Genomic DNA, 24,934 nt, shown 5'->3' with positions numbered 1-24,934 from the left:
AGGCATTCAATGGAAGAAAGATCTGCGCTATTTGGGAGTACCTCTCTCACGGCATTGAAATAGCACTACTCATGGGTCGGAAGAAGTTGCAAAACCGCAACGTAAAGCGGATTCATGGCGAGGGCGGAATCGGTCAATGTTCAGTCGTGCTGAAGTGTGCAATGTGCCCGTAGTTTCGCGTCTCGCGTACGTGCCGCGAACACTGCGCTTCCCACGACGTCGCATTCAGGCACTGCATCACTACACGCCACAAAAACGAACAGAGGGGGGAACTTATTCTGGAGTACTTATACACCGTTTCATCGGGCGAGGAGGAGAGGGCGCGCGGCGAGCCTTTCCTCCTCTCTGGCTTGGGCGATCCGGCGCGGCGCTGCTTGAAAGTATTGCTGTCGCATGCTGCGGAACGATTTCGAGGTGTTTTAGATCGTACTTTGTGAAATTTACGCCATGTCCGTTTATATAAGATTGTCAGGGAAGCCTTTCGGTGCATCGTTAACTATAGTAGGCGGAGATATGTCTTGGGGGCGCAAAAATGTGACGCGCTTTATCAGCCGCGGTGTACGCACATTATCAGTCGCGGTGTGTGTATGAGATGTGAACTATTTTTCTTATATCGGTTTTAATGCAACAAAGAAAAACGGCGTCTCTGTATTACCAGCATTAAATGTTAAATCAGCTCACTGTCTGATCACTTGGCGTAGGGAGCAAAACATAAGAGCGCATGCTCGTGCACGGCCAACCTAACGCAACCACGAAACATCTAAGCGGCATGCGCTATCAAATAGTGATGCACCGGCATCGTTCTCGTGCATTTCAAGTCTAGTAGGCTTGAAATTACTATGTCTACGCTAGCCTTCCTGCATGAGGCCGATGGCGCGCACGCTGCTCAACACAGCGATCACTGCGGTTGGTGAACCAACACGATACATATGTAAGCTGTGCGCTTCGGCGTTGCCTTTTTAGCCTGTATACAGGCATAATATATGAGAGGGATCGCATCAAAAGAATGCGATGGCTATTTTTGAGGACAAAATTCCCCTAATACGTGTGAGTGCGTCGTAGAGAATGGAACGAGCACAACCGAAAAAAATAATTCGGTTATCATCCTCTTTCTCGAAAAAGCAAGAGAAAACAGGCTAACGCCGCAATACGACCTCGCATAGTCACGCCGCACAACCTTTATAGCTATATAACCCCTGATGCCGTATGCTTGGACCATGCGGTATATAGAACAAAGATATCCGTAATCCAGCACCTACAGCTGCTTAGGACGCTCGCGCAGCTCGTAAACAGTCCGTTTGCTGGACAAGCTTAATTCAGACTGTAAGGTATGCTGCTATTACTTGCCAAAACTATTTTATTCAGAGGCGGAAGCCTCATTCATCGAACCAAGCAGTCACGCAATGTAACCTGCAGCGAACAGTTTGAACGCTTGTCAAAGTATAACAGCACAGTCCCTATCATAGCAGAACGCCACCCACGCTGTTACGATCGTCGCGCATGTTTGATGGCTCCTAAACCGTAGCTTAGAAATAGAGGATAATACTACAATAAGGTCACATTAGTGAATGGAACATTCAGAAATACACAATTGATCTCCGAGGCTGATTGTAGGCTCAAATATGCGCGCGCACATCGCGCTGCCTGTTCCGTCCACCTCAACGCCAGCAGAAACTCCGGCTATGACGCCTTAAACCACTTCAGCACGTCTCACAGAACCGTTTACCACGTAGAAGACGCACTTCATATTAAACAGACCGCACGACCGCGAAAACAAACGCCAGAACCTACCGCCGAGCGTATACTTGCCATGCAAAAGACCGCTTTCACCCAAACCAGTATGGCGCTGCTCATAGGCGGCGCCACTGCGTTTACAATATGGTGGCGCCTACGAAAAAACAGTGTGCACGCGGTCGCGTAGTGCAGTTCGGCTAGGGACAAACGGGCGAAAGCGTGTTCGCATCAGCATTACCTAGGCGCAGTGCCTTGCATTTTTCTTTCGCAACGCAGGCATGCGCACGCGCCGTCAGGGAAACGTGGCGTATCTCTCTCTTGTCGGCGCCTTTGGCAAAACGGACGCACGAGCGCGCGCCCTGTCTTTTCTTCCTCTCATCTTTCCTTTCTTCCCCCTCTCTACTCCCCTATTCCCCTCCCATAACGGAAAGTATAACCAACTAGGCGATTATGTGGCCAACATCCCTGTCTTCCCCATATTTTTTTTTACTTTGTCCCTTCCTGTCTTGTGCGTACTCCTCCACCTCGTACTCCATTTGCGTAAAGGCGTTGTCCCCGTCCAAGTGAATCGCTGAGCGGCATGGGGGGGGGCAACGCGGACTGTTTAATCGGGCAAGCTTCCATTTCCCAACGTTATTAGGGAACACTCGTTCTCGGCGCTGGTGTGCAGTATTACAGAGCTCGTCAATTCGTTAGCTCAATTCTTGCTCTGTTCTTTGGCTTATATACAAACTGGATTACCTGGCAACTTCAGTCTGTCCTATAAGGCTACGAGCTATATGATCGCAAACATGGTGCAGAGTGTAAACACACATATAGCAATTAATGTTAAATAAAGTCAGCGTTGCCTGCTGCGGTAACCTAAAAGCCATGTTTGTGGTTTTATATTTTGCATATATTTATATGCAAAATAGCAAGCCATTTACTTACAGATTTCAGTGCAGATTCTTGGATGTAAGATTGGCATTGCGCGCCACCTCCTTGTGCGGCAGGGCATCGAACAAGGTAGGTTGTCGAGTTGACAGCAGTCCTGTGCACGCAGTCTCTGTGCATAGTGAGATATAAAAGGAAGAATATTGTGCAAAGACGCTACCCGTCCAAACTTCTGAAGGCGTACGCCACAGCGACAATTTTTCGTGGCAGCATCACAGTAACCACCATGAGTATATATTGCAGTAGCTCGGCAAGTTGAGCTAGTTGGTGGACGTTCATATTGTAAATAAGGGAGTGTATCAGGCTAGAAATACATGGGCAACAGAAGTAGAAGTGGACAGGATGCGTGCAGTCCTGTCCAATTCTTCTGTTGGCCGTGTGTTTATAGCGCGAAACACCCTTTTTTTTACAAGATAAACATAGATGTTGCATTACTAATATGTATGTACAATATATTGATGCACATCTCAGATGTTGAGGAATGAGGAGAAAAGGATATAACACTGCAACAATACTTGTACGTTAGATAAAGGTAACTCCGAAGAACTGTCACGTGTATAGGAACAACGTACTCGTGTTACATGATGGTGTTGATACGGGCAGAAAATATCCTAATGACAAAGAAGACGCGCAAAAACTAGTAAAACATTACTCCATCAATATAGTCAGTAGCATAGAGACTGATGGCAGTGATGGCAGCACTGAGGAATTAATGGTCGGGGATGAATCAGCAATTTGCTAAACGTCAGCTCCTAAAGAAATCATTTGATCAATGGAAGCTCGCGTGATTTCAGAGCACTGAATAAGTTTTCTGCGCTTCGTGCTACTTAAGGCACCAGTACGTCACCAGAGAACAACGTTTCTGCAGGCCAAATTCGGACACGAGGAAGTTGCATCAACTTAGTTCAGCAGATCCGCACAGTTATCCAATTTATATATCCAATTATATTGTCATAGCAAGCAAAGACGCGTCAGTGCAATGCTTTCACTTACTCATTTTCGAGCACGCTTTATTCAGTGCCCGTAAAACTCCTTGCAGACTGAGTGCTGCCGCACCGCCGTTTCAACTATGCTTGACTACAGCCACTTAGACACTGGCGATCCTAAAACAACTACGTGTGAGGTTCGCTTGATGTTTATTACACCGAAAAGCAAAGCAATGTTCAAGAGCGAGGCGTTCAAACTTCCGCCCTTCTGCAACAGCGAAATACTATGTTTAAGTAGGCTAAGCACTTGCAACTTATCCAAATGAAGGATTAAGTAAGCAGAACAGAAGTGGTTGAGTGCGTAGTTGACGTTTGTGTATTTGCGTTAGGCAAAAACGAAGAAACGTGATACGACGTGGCACACAGTATTACGTGCGGCTTGTCTGAAGAGTAAGTAGCTCCCCCAATTCCTGCTATACCTGTTGCCACCTATTGCTATCCCATATAAGCCAGTTGGATGCTGTTCTTGATCTGCTTAAATTGCGAAACACGTGCATGCCAAAATCATTCGGTCTGTCGGACGATAAACATTGGAAGGTGGCTGCACGGACTTACAGATCACGGAAACCCAGAAAAAACTGAAAAAAACACGCATGAACAAAAGACGGGTGGCGACACAGGCTTCAAATTTCCGCACCAACTCGCCCGTAACGTCATAAATTCTGACGGCTTCTACTCAGGCCTATAGCGAAGTACAAAGCCTATGCAAGTGATCTTGCGCGCGACAGGGACAAGCGACGCGATGGAGATGGCTGTCGGTTTCGCGCGTCGCCTGCAAGTCGTACGCCATGCGGGCGACGACATTGAGCGACGTCTTTCCGGTGTTGCTGTTATGATGGCGGCAAATACGCGCTGAAACTGGCGTGACGCATGCTTTATTACATTATATTTATGTGTTTTACTGTAAGGAGAAGCGCAAAATATGTCTGAAGGTCTTGCAGTAGGTTGCTGTCCTTGCACGTATCAAAATTCGTTTGCTCGTTCCGTGCGACAATGGCTAGCGCTTGACTGATGTACCTCCAGTTCCGGCTTCGCGTTATTGGCTAGTCGCTCATAGCACTTCTAGACGACGAGCGACGAATTGTAGATTTCCAGAACCGAGCGATCGAGCGACGAGAACGAGAGATCTGTTCGCACGAGGGCCCGTTTTGTCGCTCAAAGCCATCTCTCGTCGCCGTCGCGCACGAAATCGCTCTCATGGGGTGTGGGCTTCAATTTTTTATCAGTAAAGATCGACTGCACTGTATTCTAAAGGAGCCGAAGACTAAACTCGGCGAGATTCAAGGACTTCTACTGAGTCACGACCATTTAAATGCTAGAAAAAAAATAATCTGAAATTTGTAACGTCGCGCTGGCGAATCGCCACTGGGGTTTCGGAGCGCAAATAAAAAATTTAACTCTTTAATTCGGTTGATCTTCTAGTAACCAATCACCTCATACAGCGAAGTAAAGAAGGGTAGGGTTTAGAAGGAATACCTCGGCAGTCTAAACTAATTCAGTGTTTCTCTTTAGTGGTCCTTTAAATGTGGAAATATATTTGCGCTCTGTCGGATGTTTTTTTTGTTTTTTTTTTACAAGGAGGTTGGTTTTTTATGCGCATGATTGTCTCGCTTAACGAGGATATAATAGCACAACAGATCGTAGCGTACCTGCACAGCAGGTGTCCGCACCACAGGAGATCGACGATTTCGCCGAACGGAGTCTCGGCTAGACACTGGCCGCACTCCACCGTGAAGGACGTTGGTGGCGTCTTCAAGCCGGCACCCTCAAGAGCCCCGCTCGACACGACTTGGAGTTCGTTCACTGATGTACTGCCGCTGGCTGATGTCTGAATGGAAACGAATTCACATAAGTCTCTTTAATTGAGTACAGAGATGACAGTTACTTCTCATTCTTCTATTTTTTTTTTTTCTTTTTGCGCCAAATGAAAGTCTTCAACCATAAAACCCTAAAATAATACTCGCGAGCCTCACAGCACCTTAAACTATTTGGTATACCTCTTTCACGAAAGAGCTTCAATTTCATTTCTCATGAAGCGCACATGTCATGACGCCATGATGTAGAAGTGGTCACGTGGGAACGGTACTTCGTGACGTTTTGCCGCTCACTCCGGCTCGCTCGGTCGTCTTCTATATCACAACTCCTTGAGCGGCAGGACGGCATAGCGGACGCCCGAGCGAACCCCTAAGAATTGCAAAAGAAAGCTCATTCGCTTTGATAGCATTGCGCGCATCTATAGTTTCTCTTGGCATACCATTCTGTAAAACGTTTTACAAAGCTTCGCTTTAAAAGGGCCGACAGGGACTTTGTGAGTCGCAGTTTCGGCACAATAACACCAGGAGCCCTATAACGTAAAGCTATTCCGATCTGTTTTTATTCAACTCTCCTGACGCCGAATTTAGGTAACCACCGAGGCAAGAATCGGGCGGTAACCGGCAGCGCTGTTTGAATAGCCCAATCAAACACGCGTGTCGTTTATAGAATGGCACTTTCTTTTGCTTTCAAAGGCAATGGCGCTGCCTAATCAGCAGGTTTTCTTATCTGACTGGCGGAGAAGAGGAAAGGACCACGTTCAAGTGGAGAGAGTTCCGGTGGGGCCCAGCCAGCACAGGGAAAGTAAATAACCGGATGAGAAGGGTGTTGCCGGCGTCTGCGATTGGTCGGCTTCCCCTTACTTAGCTTGCGGCGACTGCTCGGAAATCGTGGCGGCGTGCCATGGAAGGTTAAAAATGCCGCCATAACGCATCCTCAGCAAAGTATAGTGGGCAGAGCAATGTCCTATACGTGGTGAAAGATCTCTATGACGTTATACTGCCACTCAAAGTCTTTTATTATACGCAAGAATAATTGACTCGCCATCTCCACCCTGCGAAAGTGCATGAACAGCGAAGCTGTTAGAAAACAACCCAAATGCCGTCGATGGGGATATGAAATGTTTTATTGTTCTGCCTAGCCTTAGCCCGACACCGTTGTTGAGCATTACGATTTCGCACTATTCGACGCTCATCGTATTCACGCTGCTCTTCGGGGGTTTTGCGTGGTCTACCCATAGCGGCCTTGCAATGAACCGAATGAGTAGCTAGGCAGGCCTGCCTTCTGTATATAAAGTTTGGTGATGTCACTCACTGATTCGTATGCTGCTGTTGCCCACCGGAGCAGCTTATGCAACCGTAATCTTTACCGGGAAACGCACGCGGGGAGAAGGAACGTGCTTCGCATGGTTCACAGGCGCCTTATCATCCATCATTAGGTTCTGACGCTTGTTTTGGGCTTTTCTTTATTGAAATGAATACTGAGCTGTGTATTGTATGTCTGGTTCCGAAGGAGATATGCACTTTTTCTTTCTGGTCAATTTTTTTTTCTTTTGCTGACGAACACGAGAAATCCCGACCAGCTAGAGGCTAACAGCCTCGCTGTAATAAATCCATGCTACCCCGCAGCTCCGAGTAGTAAGTGCCACACTGATCGGCGAGCAGCCATCTTCTGTTCCTTTCGGAAAAGGGCAGTCTCCAGCTATTCAGAAAAAGTTTCACTTTTTATTGGCATATGAATCCTTCCTTAACGCGTACAGGTCACTTTGACGCAGTGAGTTTCAGCGGTTCTGTGACATCGCCTGACCGACTGGCAAACTGGGGGCAGCGCGATAAAGTTTGCCCAACATCAATTGGTCGAATGAAGCCGTCTTCGGTAATGGTTAAAAAAGGCGTGGAATCAGAAATCATTACTGTTCTTTTGTTTGGTCTTATCATGCAAATCAGTGTACACATATCTATATTAGACGGGGCGTTTTCGCGATTTTCGTGAGGTCGTGTGACACACCGGCGCAGTGGGTGGCGGCTCCAATACTTTTTTTGACCAATCGTGGAGGGCTGACCGCAGAATTGAAACAGAAAAGTTTGGAATAGCTTTACGTTATAGTGCCCCAGGACTATGCATTACTTGCAAAGTCTTCATAATTTATTAAGTTATATATTTATTGGATATTGTCAACCCCATTTTTGGGACCTTTTAGGCAGGGTAATATTCCAAAAAACATCGATACATACTACACTGTGATGCATGCAATGTCACTGACACACAATCGTCATTGAACCCCACAATTTAATCATGAACTCAGAACATTGAATTTTCAAAGTATCCGTCCAATAAACGTTAAAAATCGGCAGCATGGTTACAACAGTATCAGGCAAACTGTTCCACATTTCTGTTGTTTCAAGAAAGAGAGAAGCGGAAAGCGTCAGTGCGCGTTGAGTGAGCTGAATAGGCCTGCTCTGGTTTATACGCGTGCACATTTGATTCCCGACAGCTGCAAGTACTATTCTTTATTTCTTCTTGCGTTCCACTATAGTTCGTTAGTTAAATTTGGTTTGTTGACGCAAAACCAGCTTATGCTACACTGCGCCAACTTCATGCGTTAGAAAATTCATAATTATATCAGCGAAAGCTTGGTTGCTCTGAAACTCCTTTTAAAAGATCAATACCCTTTAGAAGATTTAGAACATTCGTAAGGGGCATAAGTTGATAATTTCCTAAAATTACGTTCCTGCAATTCCGGTGCACCGTTACGTCGGCGCAGCTCTTGCGGCGTCATTCAGTCGATGAGTTGCCTTATTTTCCTCAAGAATGCTCGAGTACTTCTTCACAGCTCTCTGTACAAGCTGCCCACAAGAGCGCTTCCCGTAGCGTTCTAGCAGTACTGATGCCCACTATATAGGCTTCCTTCTTTTGCTATACGTCCTCTATCGCATTGGTGAATTGCGTAGCAGATATACATACACAAGGACAGAAGAAACGAGACGACATACGAACGGTAACTTCTAATCAAATTATTTACTTTCGGTGACCCATGTTTATACCCGGCACTCATCACATTGCACATGCGCGATTCACAGCCATAGGAAGGTTAACTTCTTTTGGGACAAATGCACAAATGGCGTGCTGACACATCCAGAGCCAAGTCACGAAATTATTTAGAGGAACTAGAATTAGATATCCGCCACCACACAAAGACCTCACAAAGGAGGAAGCGACCAGCTGGCGCAGACTACAAACAAACTCCTTCCCCAACTTACACGTGCTCAATAAGATGTTTCCGACACAATACAGGGCCACCTGCCCTTGGTGCGGTGCCAAACCTACACTCTACCACATCACCTGGGAGTGCGAACGCAACAAAGCATTCCACAAACACGAACACCCGAGTGCGGAGCAATGGGAGAGTCGGCCCAAAGGGCCCTAGTGCAGCACGCGAGCGATGCAGCACGACTCAGTGGAGCCTTGGAATAGGGGCCCACCCTTGCTGAAGAGAAGTCTCAAGTCGCCAGCGCCAAGAAGATGAAGACGACGGAGACCTCGTAACCGCGAAACTCTTGAAAGTTTTCACTCACTCACTCACTCAGCCTCAATTATTCCACGTGTTAGTATAGATCACCGATTCTGCTGGCAACAGTACATTGAGCAAACGATGGTTCACAGCCACACGAACTGCAGTGACATGCAAGGCTAACCACCAAGCACGCTTTTCTTGACATTGTGTGAGTATTGTCTTAGTCGGTCATTGATACATTGTCCCGTTTTACCGATTTACTGTTTACCACAAGAAAGAGGGATACGATAAACCAAATTGCTAGCACAGGTCACGAATCTATTTTCGAGCTTTTTGTCATACATGTGCGGTGCGTGGCGACATTCCCTTTGATTACACAGCTTTACGAACATCTGAGCTGCGGAGAACACAACTTTAACTTTGGAAGATTCGGCAGATTTCTTTATATTATGAGTCTGCTTATCAATGTACGTTATGACAGGCACTTTTTTTTGCGTCTTCCAGATGAAGCACCTACATGACGATCACTCGGCGCACGCAGCTGAGCTAGCAGCATGGTTTATTGTATCCCTCTTTATTGTGGTAACTAGTATGTAGGTCAAACGGAATGCTGTATCAATGAACGGCTAATAAAACACTCAAACAATGTCAAGAAAAGCTTGCGCGATGGTTGCCTTGAAGGTCACTGCAGTGAGTGTGGCTGTGAATCATTGTTTGCTCAATGTACTGCTGCCAGCAGAAGCTTTGATCCACTAACGGGTGAAATAATTGAGGCTGAACAAATTTCGTGACTTGGCTCTGGGTGTGTCAGCACGCCGTCTATGCACTTCTCAGAAGACGAGTTAACCTTCCCACGGGTGTGGACTGCGCATGTGCAATGTGATGAGTGACGGGTATTAAACATGGGTAACCTAAAATAAAATTTTTTTGGAATTTAGCGCTCATCTGTCGCCACGTTTGTTCTGTCCTTGCCTATATCTGCGCTGCAGTTCACCAATACGTTCTACCAACAAGTTCAAACACACACACACTATTGAAATCCTTTCTTATTCTTCAAAAATGTCACTGCCCAAGGACTCCGTACAGATGGTTAACCACCGAGGCTGAAGCGTGAGGCCCTGGTGTTTATCACTGGCTTAATCCAGACGGTTCATTAAACGACGGCTTCGTAGGCTGCCGGATGCTTGGTACGCAGTTGCTGGCTGCGCTCGGCTGTACGAGCCTGTTCTTGTGCCCGGGCTGCAGCATCGGCACGGCGTAGATGAGCTCGTTCCCGGGTCTGCTCACGGCGTTGCTGATTGAAAGCTGCCTGCTCCTCAGGAGTAGGTATGACGCATGGCCTCCCCATTTCAGAGCTGGAGAAACCGCTGCGTCCGCGCTCGGCTGCGACGGAGGGAACGGTGTCACTACTGGCGCAGCTAATCACGCGCCACTTTCTCTTTTTCTTTTCGCGCATGTGCATGGGGTTGCATCGGAGGAGTTTTCGCCATACAAGCGACAGACAGACGGACGGACGGACGGACGGACGGACAGAGGGACGGATTGGCTAGCCATATACAGCTTCGCTGTAAAACGTGGCTCAACTTCATAACATGAGTACATTTAAAGAAATTAAACAAAAACGCGAAGGGAAGGCGGGTGGTAGCGCCAGTGGTGAAATGCCTCATGTAGCGTGGCTTAACTCTCGGATGAATGATATGCAAATTAACGCAGCTGTTTTTAACATATATCGTATCGCACCTTGACCCCGCGGCTTTGACTTATAACTGCTTTCGTTAGTTAAAAAAACACCTTTGCTGGTGTATTCTAATTGAACTTTACGCGTAGTGATTCGAGCTTATGTGTGCGCTATTTATTGTAAGATTTACTTTATGACAAACAATGAAATTGGGGTCGACCACAATTTCTGTCACTACCTACCCGCCCTCATCGTCACCCGTCGACACTGACCTCTCTAGCGTGCAAACTGTTTTACTTTGTACAGACCGTGGTTATTTCGATGTCGACAGCTGTTGCACCCATGTTGAACAGTCAGGAAACTCACCAGGTAATCTTTCTTTTTTCACCTTGAACGTGTAAACGTCAAAAACCGCGTGGAGCGGGCTCGTATTCGCCTACAGCTTCATGGCAAAAGTAACCGTGCATTACGCCTTTCAAGCAAATGAACACAATATCCAAAATTTTCCTCATATAATACGGAATACATCCGCGACCGCCGAGTCATCTACTAAGCCTAAAATACAACTTTCGTTTTATTTCGATCAGCCTGAGAGAGCCTACAAAAACCAGCACGAACCCCAGTCATGTTTCGTTCTTTATTTTATGAACACGAAAGTCATCGCTTGTTCTACAACACTGAGTGATGCAAGAACTCTCTAAAAGTACCAGTTTAATATATGTCACGTACAAATAAACCCAAGCGCCATGCCATCTGTCGGGCTATAACGGAAATATACGTATTACAACGCACGACCTCCCCTCTTAGAAAGCAGGCACACTGCAGCCCCCACTTTCTATTTACGCTTAACTGAATTACAGCGCAGTCACCACCGAGACTGATCCCCGAGACGGACTCGCGTCGACACTCAACATGCAAGTCACTATCAAATTTATTTTAATGCCGCGTTACACGTGATTCAGAATGTTTCTTATAACTAATGCTATTCCCGGCCGATCTCTTTAGCCGTCGCCGTTCTTCTTGTAATTCTAGCCAACTATTTTGTGCTCTATACTGTTTCCTTCCGCACATCACTGCAACTGTTTTAAGGTGTATTTTTACAAGCAACTGCATGTTCTGAGAGGCGAATTTGCTTGTATGTATCAGTGAATTATCAGCACCCACATCTTGCACGCCACTGTCTTTCGACAGTGTTATGTATAATACATCAGGCATTGATATAACACCGTAGAACTCATGTTTGCATAGCGAGTTATAGGGCAATCTCACGGCACTAGCATTTCCTTATTTAACCCTGTAATGCTCCAACACAGTTTCACAGCAAGAAAAATTGGAACACATTGTTGTGAATTACGTCTGGCCATGGAAAGTACACTTGTAGAAAAAACAAACATGTTTCAGTTATAGCCTAATTACTGAATTATTTAGTGATCAGTTTGCTGAGCTAGTCACAGCTGAAGCTCTACTCTAGCATATTAATAATGCAACTACGGGCATTGCCTTAAGTTTTACACGCTTCAATCAGCACTTTGAGGCATTAAACTAGGCGCACCATATATGATACATCGGGCATTACAGGATTAAATCTGCATCCGCATACGAAGAGACTTGAACCTGCAGTATTTTGCTTGCGATACTGAAAATGTTGGATGAGGTGAGTGTACGAATAACACAAGCAGTGCACTGAGCTTTTGAATTTTACCTTAACACCTCTTAGTGGCCACATTCCACAGTACAGACACATAGGCATGGCACAAGAAATCAAACATGTTGTGGCCTATAGTTACGTGTCTGGTCACCTCTAGAGGACAGCGGGTCAACGTCCATTCGAGGTGTCCGAAAGCAGCCTATTCTGTGAAAGGGTTCGCGACTATCAGAGCCTGGTTGTGCTAATTTCTGCAAGAAGCCAACATCGCCCGACCGTGAGAACTGCGTCTAATGCTGCTTCCGAATTACCACGCCATTGGTGCAACATCAGAGGCCGAGTCCCGTGGTATGGTACGACGTAGTGGGCGGGATGCAACGAACAGTTCAGCCATTCCGGTCGACCGACGATTCCATGACCCGTTAACTAATGGGTGACGATCTAGGATGGGGTACTTAAGAAACATCTCCTGTGTGCGCTCTCCCAGAATCACTTAGTGAGCACGCCCAAAACCGTGTAGCTTATGCTGCGAGAACGACGCAGCTGTATTGGTTACGATGTTTCATATGCAGTGTGCTCTGCTTCTGCCAGCACGAGTATGCCTTTCTCAGTAAATAATTTTGCCTTATTTCCGCCATGTGGATACACCCCTTGTTCCCTTACTACAACCTCCCGTAAAAGTACGGACGACGGAGTGGGCCCGCTTAGCCTCCATGCTACGCCCCGGTAGCGTAGGCAAGCTAGTCCGTTTCCAAACCCGCCAATGACGTAGGCTGGAGTTCGACCCTCTGTGTAACGCCCGACTCCGAGAACATGACACCCAAATTTTGCAACGGATATATGGCAGGCGAATCAAACATTCCTAGGGGGGGGGGGGGGGGGAGGGAGCCTCTCCTGCAATCTTGAGTTCCGTGGCTATTCGCTTTCTGAGGAAGTAAGGAAATACACCTGTCCGTTCCGTCAGTCATTTATGTGCACACGAAGGAAGGATGCTGCAGACGAAGGAAGAAAACATTTTATTCCACTTCATGCCATTCGTTTATGCAAGCCGCAGAGTACCACTCACTATTCCACGATAATCTGGCATTGAAGTGGAGGGCACAAGGTCCTGCTCCGGCGATACTGCGATTGAGATAGCACTCGCCACTCAAGCAGACGACGCAGACAGAGACGCGGTGGGCAAACACGGGTATTCACCCGATTCCGTTTTTGACTGGCTCACGGACAAGCGCGCGCATATACGATCTCAATGGCTTCGTGGCTCGCGCCGTGTGCAGCTTCTCCATGGCCAGATTATTGCAAAACGCCATTAGGGTGTCGGAGGCAGGCCGAGAATGCTGGGGCCCAACAAATTTATTTTATTTTTATTTAATACATACTGCAGACCACAACAGGGTCCAAGCAGAAGAGGCACACCATAGTAACTGTACAACAGGAATATGAATGCGGGACACAAGACAATACAGATGGCGGAAAAAAAGTGTTATAATTACGACCAAGTTGTAAGATGGTTCCATTCACATATGGTAAGTGTGAAAAAATAAAATTTATAGCATTTACTTTTCGCAAAATATGGCGTTAGTGACTGCGTGTGGTGGTGTCGGGTATGTCAGGTGGATAGAGGAGATAAGTATAAGGAGGGGTCTATTGCGAGTTTGCGATTCAGTAGCAATTGAAGGAAGTAAAGGCGAGATTTACTTCTTCGATCTTCAAGTGTTTCAATATTGTTAGTAGCCATAAGATCCGTAGGAGAATCAGTCGTTTTAAATTTTGAATAACTAAACCTGACATCCTTTCTTTGAATTCTTTCAAGTTTATTAACGCTTTCTTTAGCAAAAGGGTCCCACACTATAGATGAATATTCTAGTTTCGGCCTGATGTAGGTGTAATATGTTAGGACTTTAATCTTTGGGGGAAGAATGACAGGGAAGAATTAAGGTGCGTTGTGTGCATGGGCAGGGGTATGGGCCAACCAATTCTGCAGCAGCCTTTGTCGGCGTAGGCGCTACAGATCCTGCAGCTGTAAAGTACGAAATTCAGTGTTTACCGTACTTCGTATATTTGTAACAGAGTTCCACAAAAACGAAAACAGACCGTCTATACATTGAACTCGAATCTAGCTCAAACTTTAGTATCTCACATTGCTATTTCTTTCGTTCCTGCACTGATGCGCTGTTTGCTGCCACGCCACAGCATCAGGCTGCAGCGTGAAAGGGCATGGTGAGTAAGTGGAAGATTTGGCCTGAAAAATGTTTATAACAAAAATTTAGCTGTCAAACTACACGATAACCCACCAAACGGGAGTTTTGAGGGTGATAAAATCATAGTAACGCGTTTTATAACGACTGTCATTAGTGTCCGGTGTTATAGCCGTGGATTATGCAAGCTTTTCGGCCTAAACATTCAAGATTTTTATGCTTGGGTGAATCGCACTGCTGTACGTATATGGAAGAATAGAGTGGGTTCACATGAGATCGAGCGCTGTCTTGAGTGCCACTTGAGCTTTCCGCGTGCACACACTGCAAGCGTTCATGACAAACTCAACAAGCCAGCATATGTATCTGCCTACAGTGTAGCAAGCAGAGCTCTGCTATTAGTTTATTTTATTGCTTTAACATGTTCTTTGTGTTTATTTTTTACTGTACTGGGACTCCAAGCGCAGGCTCTTGCACTTGACATCCGCACAAAGTGCGGTCATCTAACTTGACAGGGCAGCGTACGATGCGTATGTCCGGGTCGACTGCCGTTGGGCGTATGCAGTCCCTGCAGAAAGAAAAAAACAATAATATCGGTACGAACTATTCATTAACAAAGATGAAAGACAGTGTAACCCTAGAACACATTACTGAGGTCGGCCCGTATCTTGAGATGCATTCCAAAGTTCCTTACAATGCATATTGCCGTAAACATTTTCATCATCATCGTCGTCGTCATCATCATCATCATCATCATCATCACCATCGTCGTCGTCATCATCATCATCATCAGCAGCAGCAGCAGCCTATCTAATGTTCATTGCAGGACGAATGCCTCTCCCTGCGATCTCCAATTACCCCTGTCCTGCGCCGACCGATTCCAACTAAGGCCTGCGAATTTCCTGATTTCATCGCCCCACTTTCTTCCGTCCTCGACAGCACTTCCCTTCTCTTCCCTAAACATTTTATTGAACCATTAAATGCCACCTTCTGAAATTTCGGCATTCAACGAGAAGTTCTAACTCGCCACCCTAGGAGCATTTTACCGCAAGAATTTCAGAAGAGGCTTCACTAATAGCTGAGATAGAAGTCAATGTAATATTGCTACAAGATGGTGGAATGAGGCTAGGATGAAGCAAAAGCCCCCTAATTGTCTGCAACAGTGCCTGCAAGCGACATTCGTCACTTGCCTACATTCTTATTGGAGATCAGGACCCATGGACTTGATCTCCTAATCTCATATTTTGATCTCAGGACTTGATGGACGGTAGACCATGGTAGAGTTGTTGCAACATGGCATTTGAGTCTGTAAGAAGGACCACATTCTGTTGAAGCAATGTCTTTAGTGCGCACAGAGCAGTATCTGTTGCCACGCCTTCCACAACTGTCAACGAAGCTTACAATCCAGAATGCTCGACCATGCGTATCTCAGACAGGGAATATAGAATGCAGCTGCGCAGCAATCTTCGTTTACTTTGACAGAGCCATCTGTGTATACTCGGAGGTGCTTCGAGTAAGTCGTGTTCAAATGTTCCAGAACTAGTGACTTGGCTTCTGCAGCTGGAATGCAGCTCTTTTATTGCAGTCGTGGTACACTTAAATTGCAAGCGATGTCCTCGAATGGTGCAGGTTGGTTCTACCTTTTCCCTCTGTCTCGAGCAATATAATCCTGAGACTCGAAGCGTGGTCAGTGCTGCATAAAAATATGAGCATGTCCTGTTACCTATGCATCTTAAGAGGGCTTTGACGGGCGAAGACTCGGGAGAGTCTAGGAAGCCTGAAGTCGCAGAGGGCGTGGCTCAGCTTCGTAGAGCATTTTTTGTGCGATCCTAGCTGAGAAACTCCCATGCACAGCCGAAGAACTTTTTTGTGTATGGCTTCTAAGCGCTCGAATCGGCTATCTGAGGGTGACATCACAGGTAGCTGATATAGGATCCGATTTGTAACCAACGCTGTATGTAGCCATAGCATCGACGTCGGGTGGTTGACCCAGCGTATGCCAGCGACTCGCTTGAGCACGTGAAGACTCTGCGATGATGACGCCACAACGTACTCAACAGCGTGGCGCGAGAGTAGCTTGTGGTCCAAGGTAATGCCAAGAAATACAAAGACGTTGGTGACTTGTCGAATCTGGTGCCCGTTCAAATTATGCTTTAAACGCGTATAGTTTTCTTTAATTCCCGGAAATAGTATGAATGATGATTTATCTGTAGATATAGATAAGCCAAGCATTTTCAAGTGGCCATGAATCGCATTTACTGCTCCCTGGGCTATTCTCGCGAGGCGAGGATGCTGGTAGCCGGAGACCCACATGTAGATATCATCGGCGTATATATACATCTTCACGGGTTTCCGATGGTTTAGTATTCTTGGGCGACGTTAAATAATAAGGGAGACAAAATACTCCCCTGTGGTAAGCCACGAAATATACCAATTTCATCACTCAAAGTGTCGCCAAGACGAACTCTTATGCGGTGATCATTGAGAAACGTATGTGTGAAGTGCAAAAAGATGACCCGTCACACCTATAGCGTGTTAGTAGCTGGTGATGACTGTTTAAGACACGTAGTCGTAAGCCTTGGAGACATCACAAAAACAGCAAGTGTCGACAGGCCGTCGCATTGTAATGTTCTATGTGACTCATCAAGTCCAGCACATTGTCTTGAGCACTTACACGCAGCCGAAACCTAGTCATGCGCGACGGTTGTTTCAGACCCTGCTCGGCGTAGCAAGCGAGTCTCGTAAATGCTATCTTCTCCATTAGCTTCGTTGCACAGTCGGTCAGCGATACCGGTCTGTACGAGTCCAGAGCAGTCGAATCTTTTCCAGGCTTCAGAACTGGTACCACCCACGCTACCTTCCATAAATGCGGGATGAATGCGGCTAGTGCGTTAGCGATCGCCCATTCGCCTTTCCGATAGCCGATTGCACAGAAGCAGGGCACAAGTGGTAATGAATGGTTTCGCTCTGGTGTGGCGCGCCGCCGAAAGCGCCATCTGGTTCCTTTAGAGCGAACTAGTCCACGCTTCTGACGCTGTCGCGAGTTTGTGAACACGAATGAAAGTTTCAATCGTTTCGAGGTACGAATAATGAGCAAGGAGGTCCAAAATCATTTGTGCATTTCCCATCTTTAAGCGCTTTTTAGTAGAACATCTTGAACGGGCAGCGCAATAAGACGATGACAGAAGGCAGGAACACACAGGACAGCGCTGAACTCGCAACTAACTTTATTCGAATGCTCAAGATGTTCGACCAGTACCAACTCGCCCAAATGTCGATCCTTCTACAGTTTTTTAGTAGTGCGGAAGCTAGTTGGTACATATCTAGAGCGCGTATAACAAGGCATGTGTGTTTATGTCCTTGCTTCTCTTGCACCATTTTATCTATTACAATTAACTGTTTTGACGCTTTCGTGCGTTATTGTACGTCAATGAACGTTTCAATTGTTTCAAAGTGGGAGCAGCAAGGAGCGAAAAAGAGAGCATATTCTGCATGAGGCTACGTCAATAAAAGCCAGCGAACGTGGCAAGCCGCCTTTGTTTTACCGTAAGCTAAGGCTTCACGCTTCCGTATCGAGAGCCATGCTCAAGAAGGCCGTAAATATAAAGCATAAACTCTGCTGCCGAGGTGAGGTTAAGCGTAGGGAAAGTCTACACCATTCACTTCACGTGAATTCATGTGAATTCGGCTTGAAGCTGGCAGGCTTGGTGCCGTCATGTCGGGCGACAACGTATTTCCCGTTCCAGTATGAAACAGAAGACTGCGGCAGACTTAGCCATTAAGCGTTTCTGCAGCAAAAAAAGAATACCACTGAATGGCTTGGCCCACCGGTCTTAGTGAAACGATGTATTCGCCGGGCAATGCCTATACAGCTGCAACTTTTGCGCAAGCCATTCAAGCGGGTCAAAGGAACCTCGCACGAACAGATCGTGCGTGCTTCGGCTTCGACCTATTGGTCAAGTTACAAATTTTCGCACGACGCTTGTGAGGACCTCATACGAGAGGCAGACATCTCAAGCTAGTCTGAGTGACCTTAAGGCAGTAATTAACATTGCATTTCGTCCGCATCTGCAACGTCTCCGTACTACATCCCCTTTCTACCTCCTGCACATTCTTCTTTCCCCCGCTCATTGTGGGGTACATCATACGATTCCTGCGCCCTCATTAAAACTAACGTTCCTCCGTAGTCGGCACGGACACGTAAACTCCGGTATATTACACCCGATACAATTTAATGATATATGCGACACAATCGAACGATACTATCTTTCCTCTAAAAAGGTATACGGATATCAAGAGCGATGAGAATCAGTTTAGGTAAAGTTTTCGTTGGTGTCTGCGAAGAACGCTGTTCTTGTTTGGCGACCATTTGCAAGTACAAAGTACACAGCCAACGCGTACACATTTCACCCCGAGACGCCTTATGGTGTTTTAAAGTGGTCGATCTAGAGCAGTCGCCGAAATAATGTAGCGAGCGCTTGGATTTCATGAAACCGCATATGTCAGCGGAGAGCAAACATGCTCCTCGGGATCATAACGGCAGTTGCTGCGCACACGTCAAAAAAAAAAACTAATAAATAAATAAATAAACAGTTACGGAAATGGTGTCAAACTTGCATTGTGCACATTTCCATGACAACCTAGTCGCCGTGCCACAGGGGGAACAATGTTGCCTGCTGATTTGACGTGAAGATAAACGACGTGTGCTTGTTCTATCCCCGCCCAAAACGACGCCTCCGCTGAGGAACAAGTAGCGGAAACTATCTGGCGTGGAGCGAGTTAATCCGAAACGCCCAGTAGAAAGTGAACCCGCTCGATATATATCATAAAAAAACGCAATCCCAGCTCGGAACAAACACTCCTGCCCCAGATTGACCAGTGGAAAACACCATTAGTCAACGTAAACGTGCGGTAGTCCAACATGCAGATGCCACTCTCCACGACGATAGAATGACGGAGGTATGACGACGAAGCAATGAATATATGACGTAAACGTGATGACAACAACAGAACGACCACGGCAACCTGATCACGATGCAGTGACTACGGTGGAATGAAGACGATGGCATGACCATGACATCGTGACGACGACTGACGTCGACAGAATGATGTCGCTTGCTTGACGACGGCGGCATAATTACGGTGGCGAGGCTATGAGACAACGATGACGGCGTAACACCGACAGAGTGATGAGAATGGAGGAATTAAGACGGAATGAAGCCGACAATGAAGTGACGACAATGAAACAAGGACGAAGGTATCGCGACAACACAACGAAAAAAACGACATAATGTCGCATGCATGACGGATGGAACGACTATGGATTGATGACGCAGTAATGACGACCCAAGAATAACGATTACAGAATAATGACACTATGGCAATGAAGCAATGACGACCTGAAATGAAATATATGAAAGGACAACCATGACAGAACGATGAACGCATGACAACGACAGACTGACGATGTCACAGTAATAACAATGCAACGATGACAACCGTGGTATGGCAATGAAGGAATGGCGACAAAGGAATGAATAGGATAAGAATGAATGCGACGAAATAACGACGAAGTAATGACGACGATTGTATAACGACAAAGGCGTGTTTTCTTTGGAGCTCACATCTACGCTTACGTAGCCCACATGCCACCCCTGCCCGTCTCGCTTTGTACCATATCCGGTAGTATTTGCAATATACCCTGGACTAGCCAACTGTGCTAGGCAGCAGCCACCAACCGAAAGGTGAGGGGAAGAGGGAAAAAAAGCTTCGTTTTGAAGAGTTCACAACCCTACATTACTTCTCATTTTTTACGCTGCAAAGCGAAAATGCGAACATTTCATTTTCCTGAATCGAAATTGCATACCACGTAGAAGTGCCAAAAATTCATTTTTTTTTACCACGATTACCGATTCGCCCAAACCTGAAAGACACCTAACAATTATATGTCAAAAGACATGCACACTTCACACGGTATACACGCGAAAGCACATAAAATGAACTCGCCCCTTCTTTATGACGATTCACACCAGAGCGTAGACTGGCGGAGCTGTATTCATGCGTTAATGCAAAGTTCTTTCGCGATCTTAGTTAATCGTGCAGCATAATCTTAAAACGAAGTTCCCAGCACTCAGCTTCTCCATGCTTTTATATTACAATAGGTATATATTTTCTTCACATTAATAGTCCTTAGAAATAGAAATAGGATGCACTAAAAAAAAGACAAGTTGTGGCTGGTTTAACTGACGTGCGCTCTCATTTTATCTGCCTTCATCACCCCTCAATTGCGAAATGTTCTTGTCTTCGTAACCTTCAGATAGGTTTGCGAAGGAAGCCTCTGGTTCATCAGATCTAGCACTTTACCTGTTTCGCGTAGCTGAATCAGGCAGAAAAAAAACAATAAGAGCGTGCCTCACCTGCAGATCAAGCGTCCGCAGAGCTCAGTGCTTATTATTTGCTCGAGTGGCGTATCGGCTAAACAGACGCCACATTCAACCACCTCATCCTCTTGAACTGACTCGGAACTTGAAGACACTCTGCTGATAGTCTGGAACGAAACAATAACAAAAATGACTAGTGCCGTGCTTATACGCATGCGTATATAATATAAATATTTGCTTGTAAGTTATACGTCATGGGACTACGTACTTTTTTTTCTCAGTCTTCAGCATCTTGCGTGCCGACGATTGGTGAACGGTCGATACGGGACACTGCTTTCGAAGCATACAGTTAACATAGCCTCGCTCTTCCCGTGGGCCTTTCATAGCTGCTTCCCTGACTACTATTCGCACTTGGCCCCAAATGTACCGAAGCTCGAAGCGGGCGATCTCTACTTCGAACACCACTGCGCCGTAGCGCTCTGCTCAATGCAGCCGCGGTCATCACTTCCTATGTCTAAAGCGTTGAACACCCTCTCCATTGGTCATCATCATTATTACTGCTAAGTTTAGTAGTAGCGGTAATATTAACAATACTTCCCCACTACCCTGAAAAGTGACTGAATCTAGACTGTCAAGGAGTAAACGAAAGGGCACAAAAGTTTGTGCAGGCTGAAGCATCCTACCATGAATATCGCCGTTAATACGATCAGCATTGAAGCAATGTAGCGACACACCACAATACGACTGCCGAAATGCGTCAGTACGAGAAAGAGAGAGAGAGAAAGCAGGAAGGAAAGGCAAGGAGGTTAACCAGACAGTCCAATTTGTTACCCTACACGTGGGAAGGGGATGGGGGAGCAAAAGAAAGAAAGGGAGAGGACATGAGTCTATATCGCACTTGCACATGCACACTTCACACAGGATACACGCGAAGGGTTTTACTGATTGCAAGACGCAGGTGCAGCATGTCTACAGACGGGCACTCAAATCTGTTGCCTTCGTGTACTGAAGAAGCACTCGAATGAATTTCTGGGCTGATGAACTGTGAGGCCAGGCTCCCAAGACTTTGCTTCTGTAAATGGCCTATCTTCCCGTCTATTCAAGGCACACCGGAGAGTGACGTTGACTGTCGCGGCAAGAACAGTGGCACAGAAAATAATTGATGGTCTCTTCACGCTTGCACTTAGCGCACATCGGTGAGTCCACCATTCCAATATACGATATTTGGGGGAGTCTGAATGCTACGCCTACCCACAGCCGGCGTAGCAGTGTTGCGTCGCGTCGTGAAAGGTTTTCTGGCAATCCCAGTTTCAGTGATGGGTCGAAGCTGTATAATCGGCTGTACCACGGTGTATGCCGGTAACTCAACGTGGTGGTACGCGCTAGATTGCGAAGCTTTCTTGCAGCGTCTACTCTCGGTAAAGGTATAGGGAATGTCGGCACTCCAGCCTGGGCACGCCGGGAAGCGTCATCGGCGAGGTGATTACCAGCGATGGTATAATGTCCCGGTAGCCACTCAAATATATCATGTACTCGTTCAGAAGTGCAATTGTAAATTTTTGTTAATGTGGAACACCAGCTGGTCGTAATTACCACGTCGTCAACCTCGCAAGCTTTGGAGGGCTGCTTTCGAATCACCAAGTATTGCCCATTTGGGAGGCGGTCCTTTTACAATATATTCCGCAGAAGCGCAAAGAGTGGTCAGTGCGAAATCTGTAGATGTTGTGACGTGTGCTTTAAACTTGGTGACGACCGATTGAGATGGCACAACAGTGCCCGTCGAACTTCCCGAGACCGAACCGTCCGCGTAAATATGGATTCGGTTAGCGTATGAACAATGCATAAGTTCCAATGTTATCTGCTTGAAAGCCGCGGTGGTCAGGCTAGTCTTCTTCGCAATTCGTGGAACAGCAAGGTACACAGGAGGCTTTTTCAAGCACCACATAGGGGATGGCGTTGTTGCGGGTGAGTATCTCAATAGCAAAGAGTGCTGGTTAGCCACAATTGGTCTGGAAAACGCTGCCTTGGGTCTTTTCTCAGGCAAGCGAGCGAGATAGTCAGGGACTCTGGATATACGGCGAACATGCGCCCGGAGTGCCTCGACAGCGATATAAGTCGTTATTGGGTGGTCTCTCGCTGTGGCAATTGTTGCAACGGTTGAAGCACATCGAGTTAACCCCAGACATGTTCCAAGGGTTTGGCCTTGAACGCCTGTAGGGCACGGATGTTAGTTTCGTTAGCATTGGACAGCACTGGTGTCCTATATTGCTAGAATCCTAGGAAGAGCGTCCTGTATAGTTGAAGCAGATGCCATTGATGTGCACCACATTTTACCGGTACGAAACCTTAGTATATGGGCGATAGAGGAAAGCCTCTTCTTCAAGTATGAGATGTGGGGGCCCTATGAAGGGCCTCTGTCTATAATAACGCCTAGAGGAATCGGCGAGATTTTGCATGAGATTGTGGGTAAAAGCGACTAAGGCGCACTTCTCAGTCCAAATGCTGAGGCCTTGAACATGCAGGTACGGCGATATCAGTCACTGCTTCTTGGAGCCGTGCACGCACCTGACGACGTGTAACTGCCGAAGCCCATATGCATATGGCGTTAGCTTATATAGAAAGGTTGACTGTATGTGGTAGAGCGTCGGCAAGTCCAAGGGTTACAAGGTTGAACAAAGTGGGGCTAAGAACCCCGCCCTGCGGGACGCCACGGCAAGTGTAATGATCAGCAGTTAGACCATCTGCAATTTACCCAACGAAGGATCTTTTGAATAGATAGCTTCGAATCTACTGAAACATTCGTCCACCAATTCCATTATTTCCTAGGGCATCAAGGATGGTTCATGCGTTACATTAAAATAGGCGCCTTTTACATCGAGGTAAAGTGAAACCGACATAAGTTTGAGGTGGTGCTGTTGCACAGACGTCCCGACGTCGATGACATTGTGAACAAAGGAGCGACTTCTAAACCCAGTCATGGCCTCGGGGCATATGTTGTGGCGCTCAAGTTACCACTCGAGGCACGTGAGAATCATTTTTTCCATAACCTTCCCAGCACAGCTGGAAAGCGCAATAGGCCGGTAAGATGATAGGTCAAGTGGCGGCTTAGGTCAAGTGGCGGCTTTCCCGGTTTCAGGAGTGGCATCAAGCGGCCAGACTTCCATCATTCAGGAACACATGTACGAGGAGTGTATGCTGCCAGGCTCCTCCCTCTGGACACACAGGGCCGCCTAGCAGCGCCGTGATGAGATCTACGCGTGGCACGTGTATTACTATATATTTGGACAAGATTGACTAAATATATACAGGGTGTTTCCTCTAACTTGAACCAAGGATATAAAAACAAAAGTGGTAAACTGCAAGTGAATGAAACCAACGACAAATGGTTTGCCGTCATGTGATTGCCATGAAAAACGCGTTCTGACGATTCTTGTATCCCAGATCGCTCTCTGCTTTCTATCTCGATGCAGGTAAACTGCGGTAATTTCTCAGGCTGATGGAATGACGATGGCGTCCGATTGTTTGTAGTGTTCGATGTCATTGCATTCGAAACTATCATAACTGCCAATTTAAACAATTTTTTTGTAAGCTACGTATCGGGACCAGCTCTACGATTTTGCTAATGTTACGTAATGTTTAACGAAAAATAAATACAAATCGCGGGAAAGTTTCGCGGGTCATGAAGAAGGTGAGATGTGCAACACAAGCGTGTGTACAACCCTCCGAGAATGCAATACCAACTAGTTCATCTATCCATCCTATTGCAAAGTGTTGAGTTGTTGGAAGACGGGCCAGTGTAAAATTGCAAAAAAAAAATGCACTGAAAAATGAAATTGTGATGCTCATTGCACCGCCTTCTTGTGGCAGTGCGAAACAACTGATACCGGACCGGAAGGCTAATTAATTTGTGTGAGCAAGTTTATTCAGACTAATTCCTGAAGTAGGTGCAATCTACATGAGTAATGTAGCTGAAAAAGTTGCTGTGATCTCAAAACGATATGTTGCGTCTCAGTCCTAGCTTGCTGTGCCAAGTTTGTTGCTGCGTCTGTTCTAAAAG

At 46.4% G+C, this 24,934-nt stretch overlaps 1 protein-coding gene across 5 annotated transcripts in view; it reads right to left on the bottom strand.

The window, feature by feature from the left end:
• Positions 1-24,934, bottom strand: part of LOC126544610 (uncharacterized) — a 49,122-nt gene that overhangs the window by 4,770 nt on the left and 19,418 nt on the right. For 4 of the 5 annotated variants that reach the window (XM_072287219.1, XM_072287217.1, XM_072287218.1 and 1 more), the window contains exons 8-9: positions 5,303-5,481; positions 2,665-2,779 (exon numbers count right to left, since the gene is read on the bottom strand). In XM_072287219.1, coding sequence (XP_072143320.1) covers positions 2,665-2,779; positions 5,303-5,481 — 294 coding nt within the window. Of the gene's footprint in view, positions 1-2,664; positions 2,780-5,302; positions 5,482-13,303; positions 15,066-20,913; positions 21,045-24,934 lie in introns of those variants that run through there. The other variant, XM_072287220.1, reaches the window with a different exon arrangement.

Source organism: Dermacentor andersoni, chromosome 3 (assembly GCF_023375885.2).
Source record: "Dermacentor andersoni chromosome 3, qqDerAnde1_hic_scaffold, whole genome shotgun sequence".
NCBI lineage: Eukaryota > Metazoa > Arthropoda > Arachnida > Ixodida > Ixodidae > Dermacentor > Dermacentor andersoni.
This window is presented reverse-complemented; position numbering and strand designations above follow the sequence as displayed.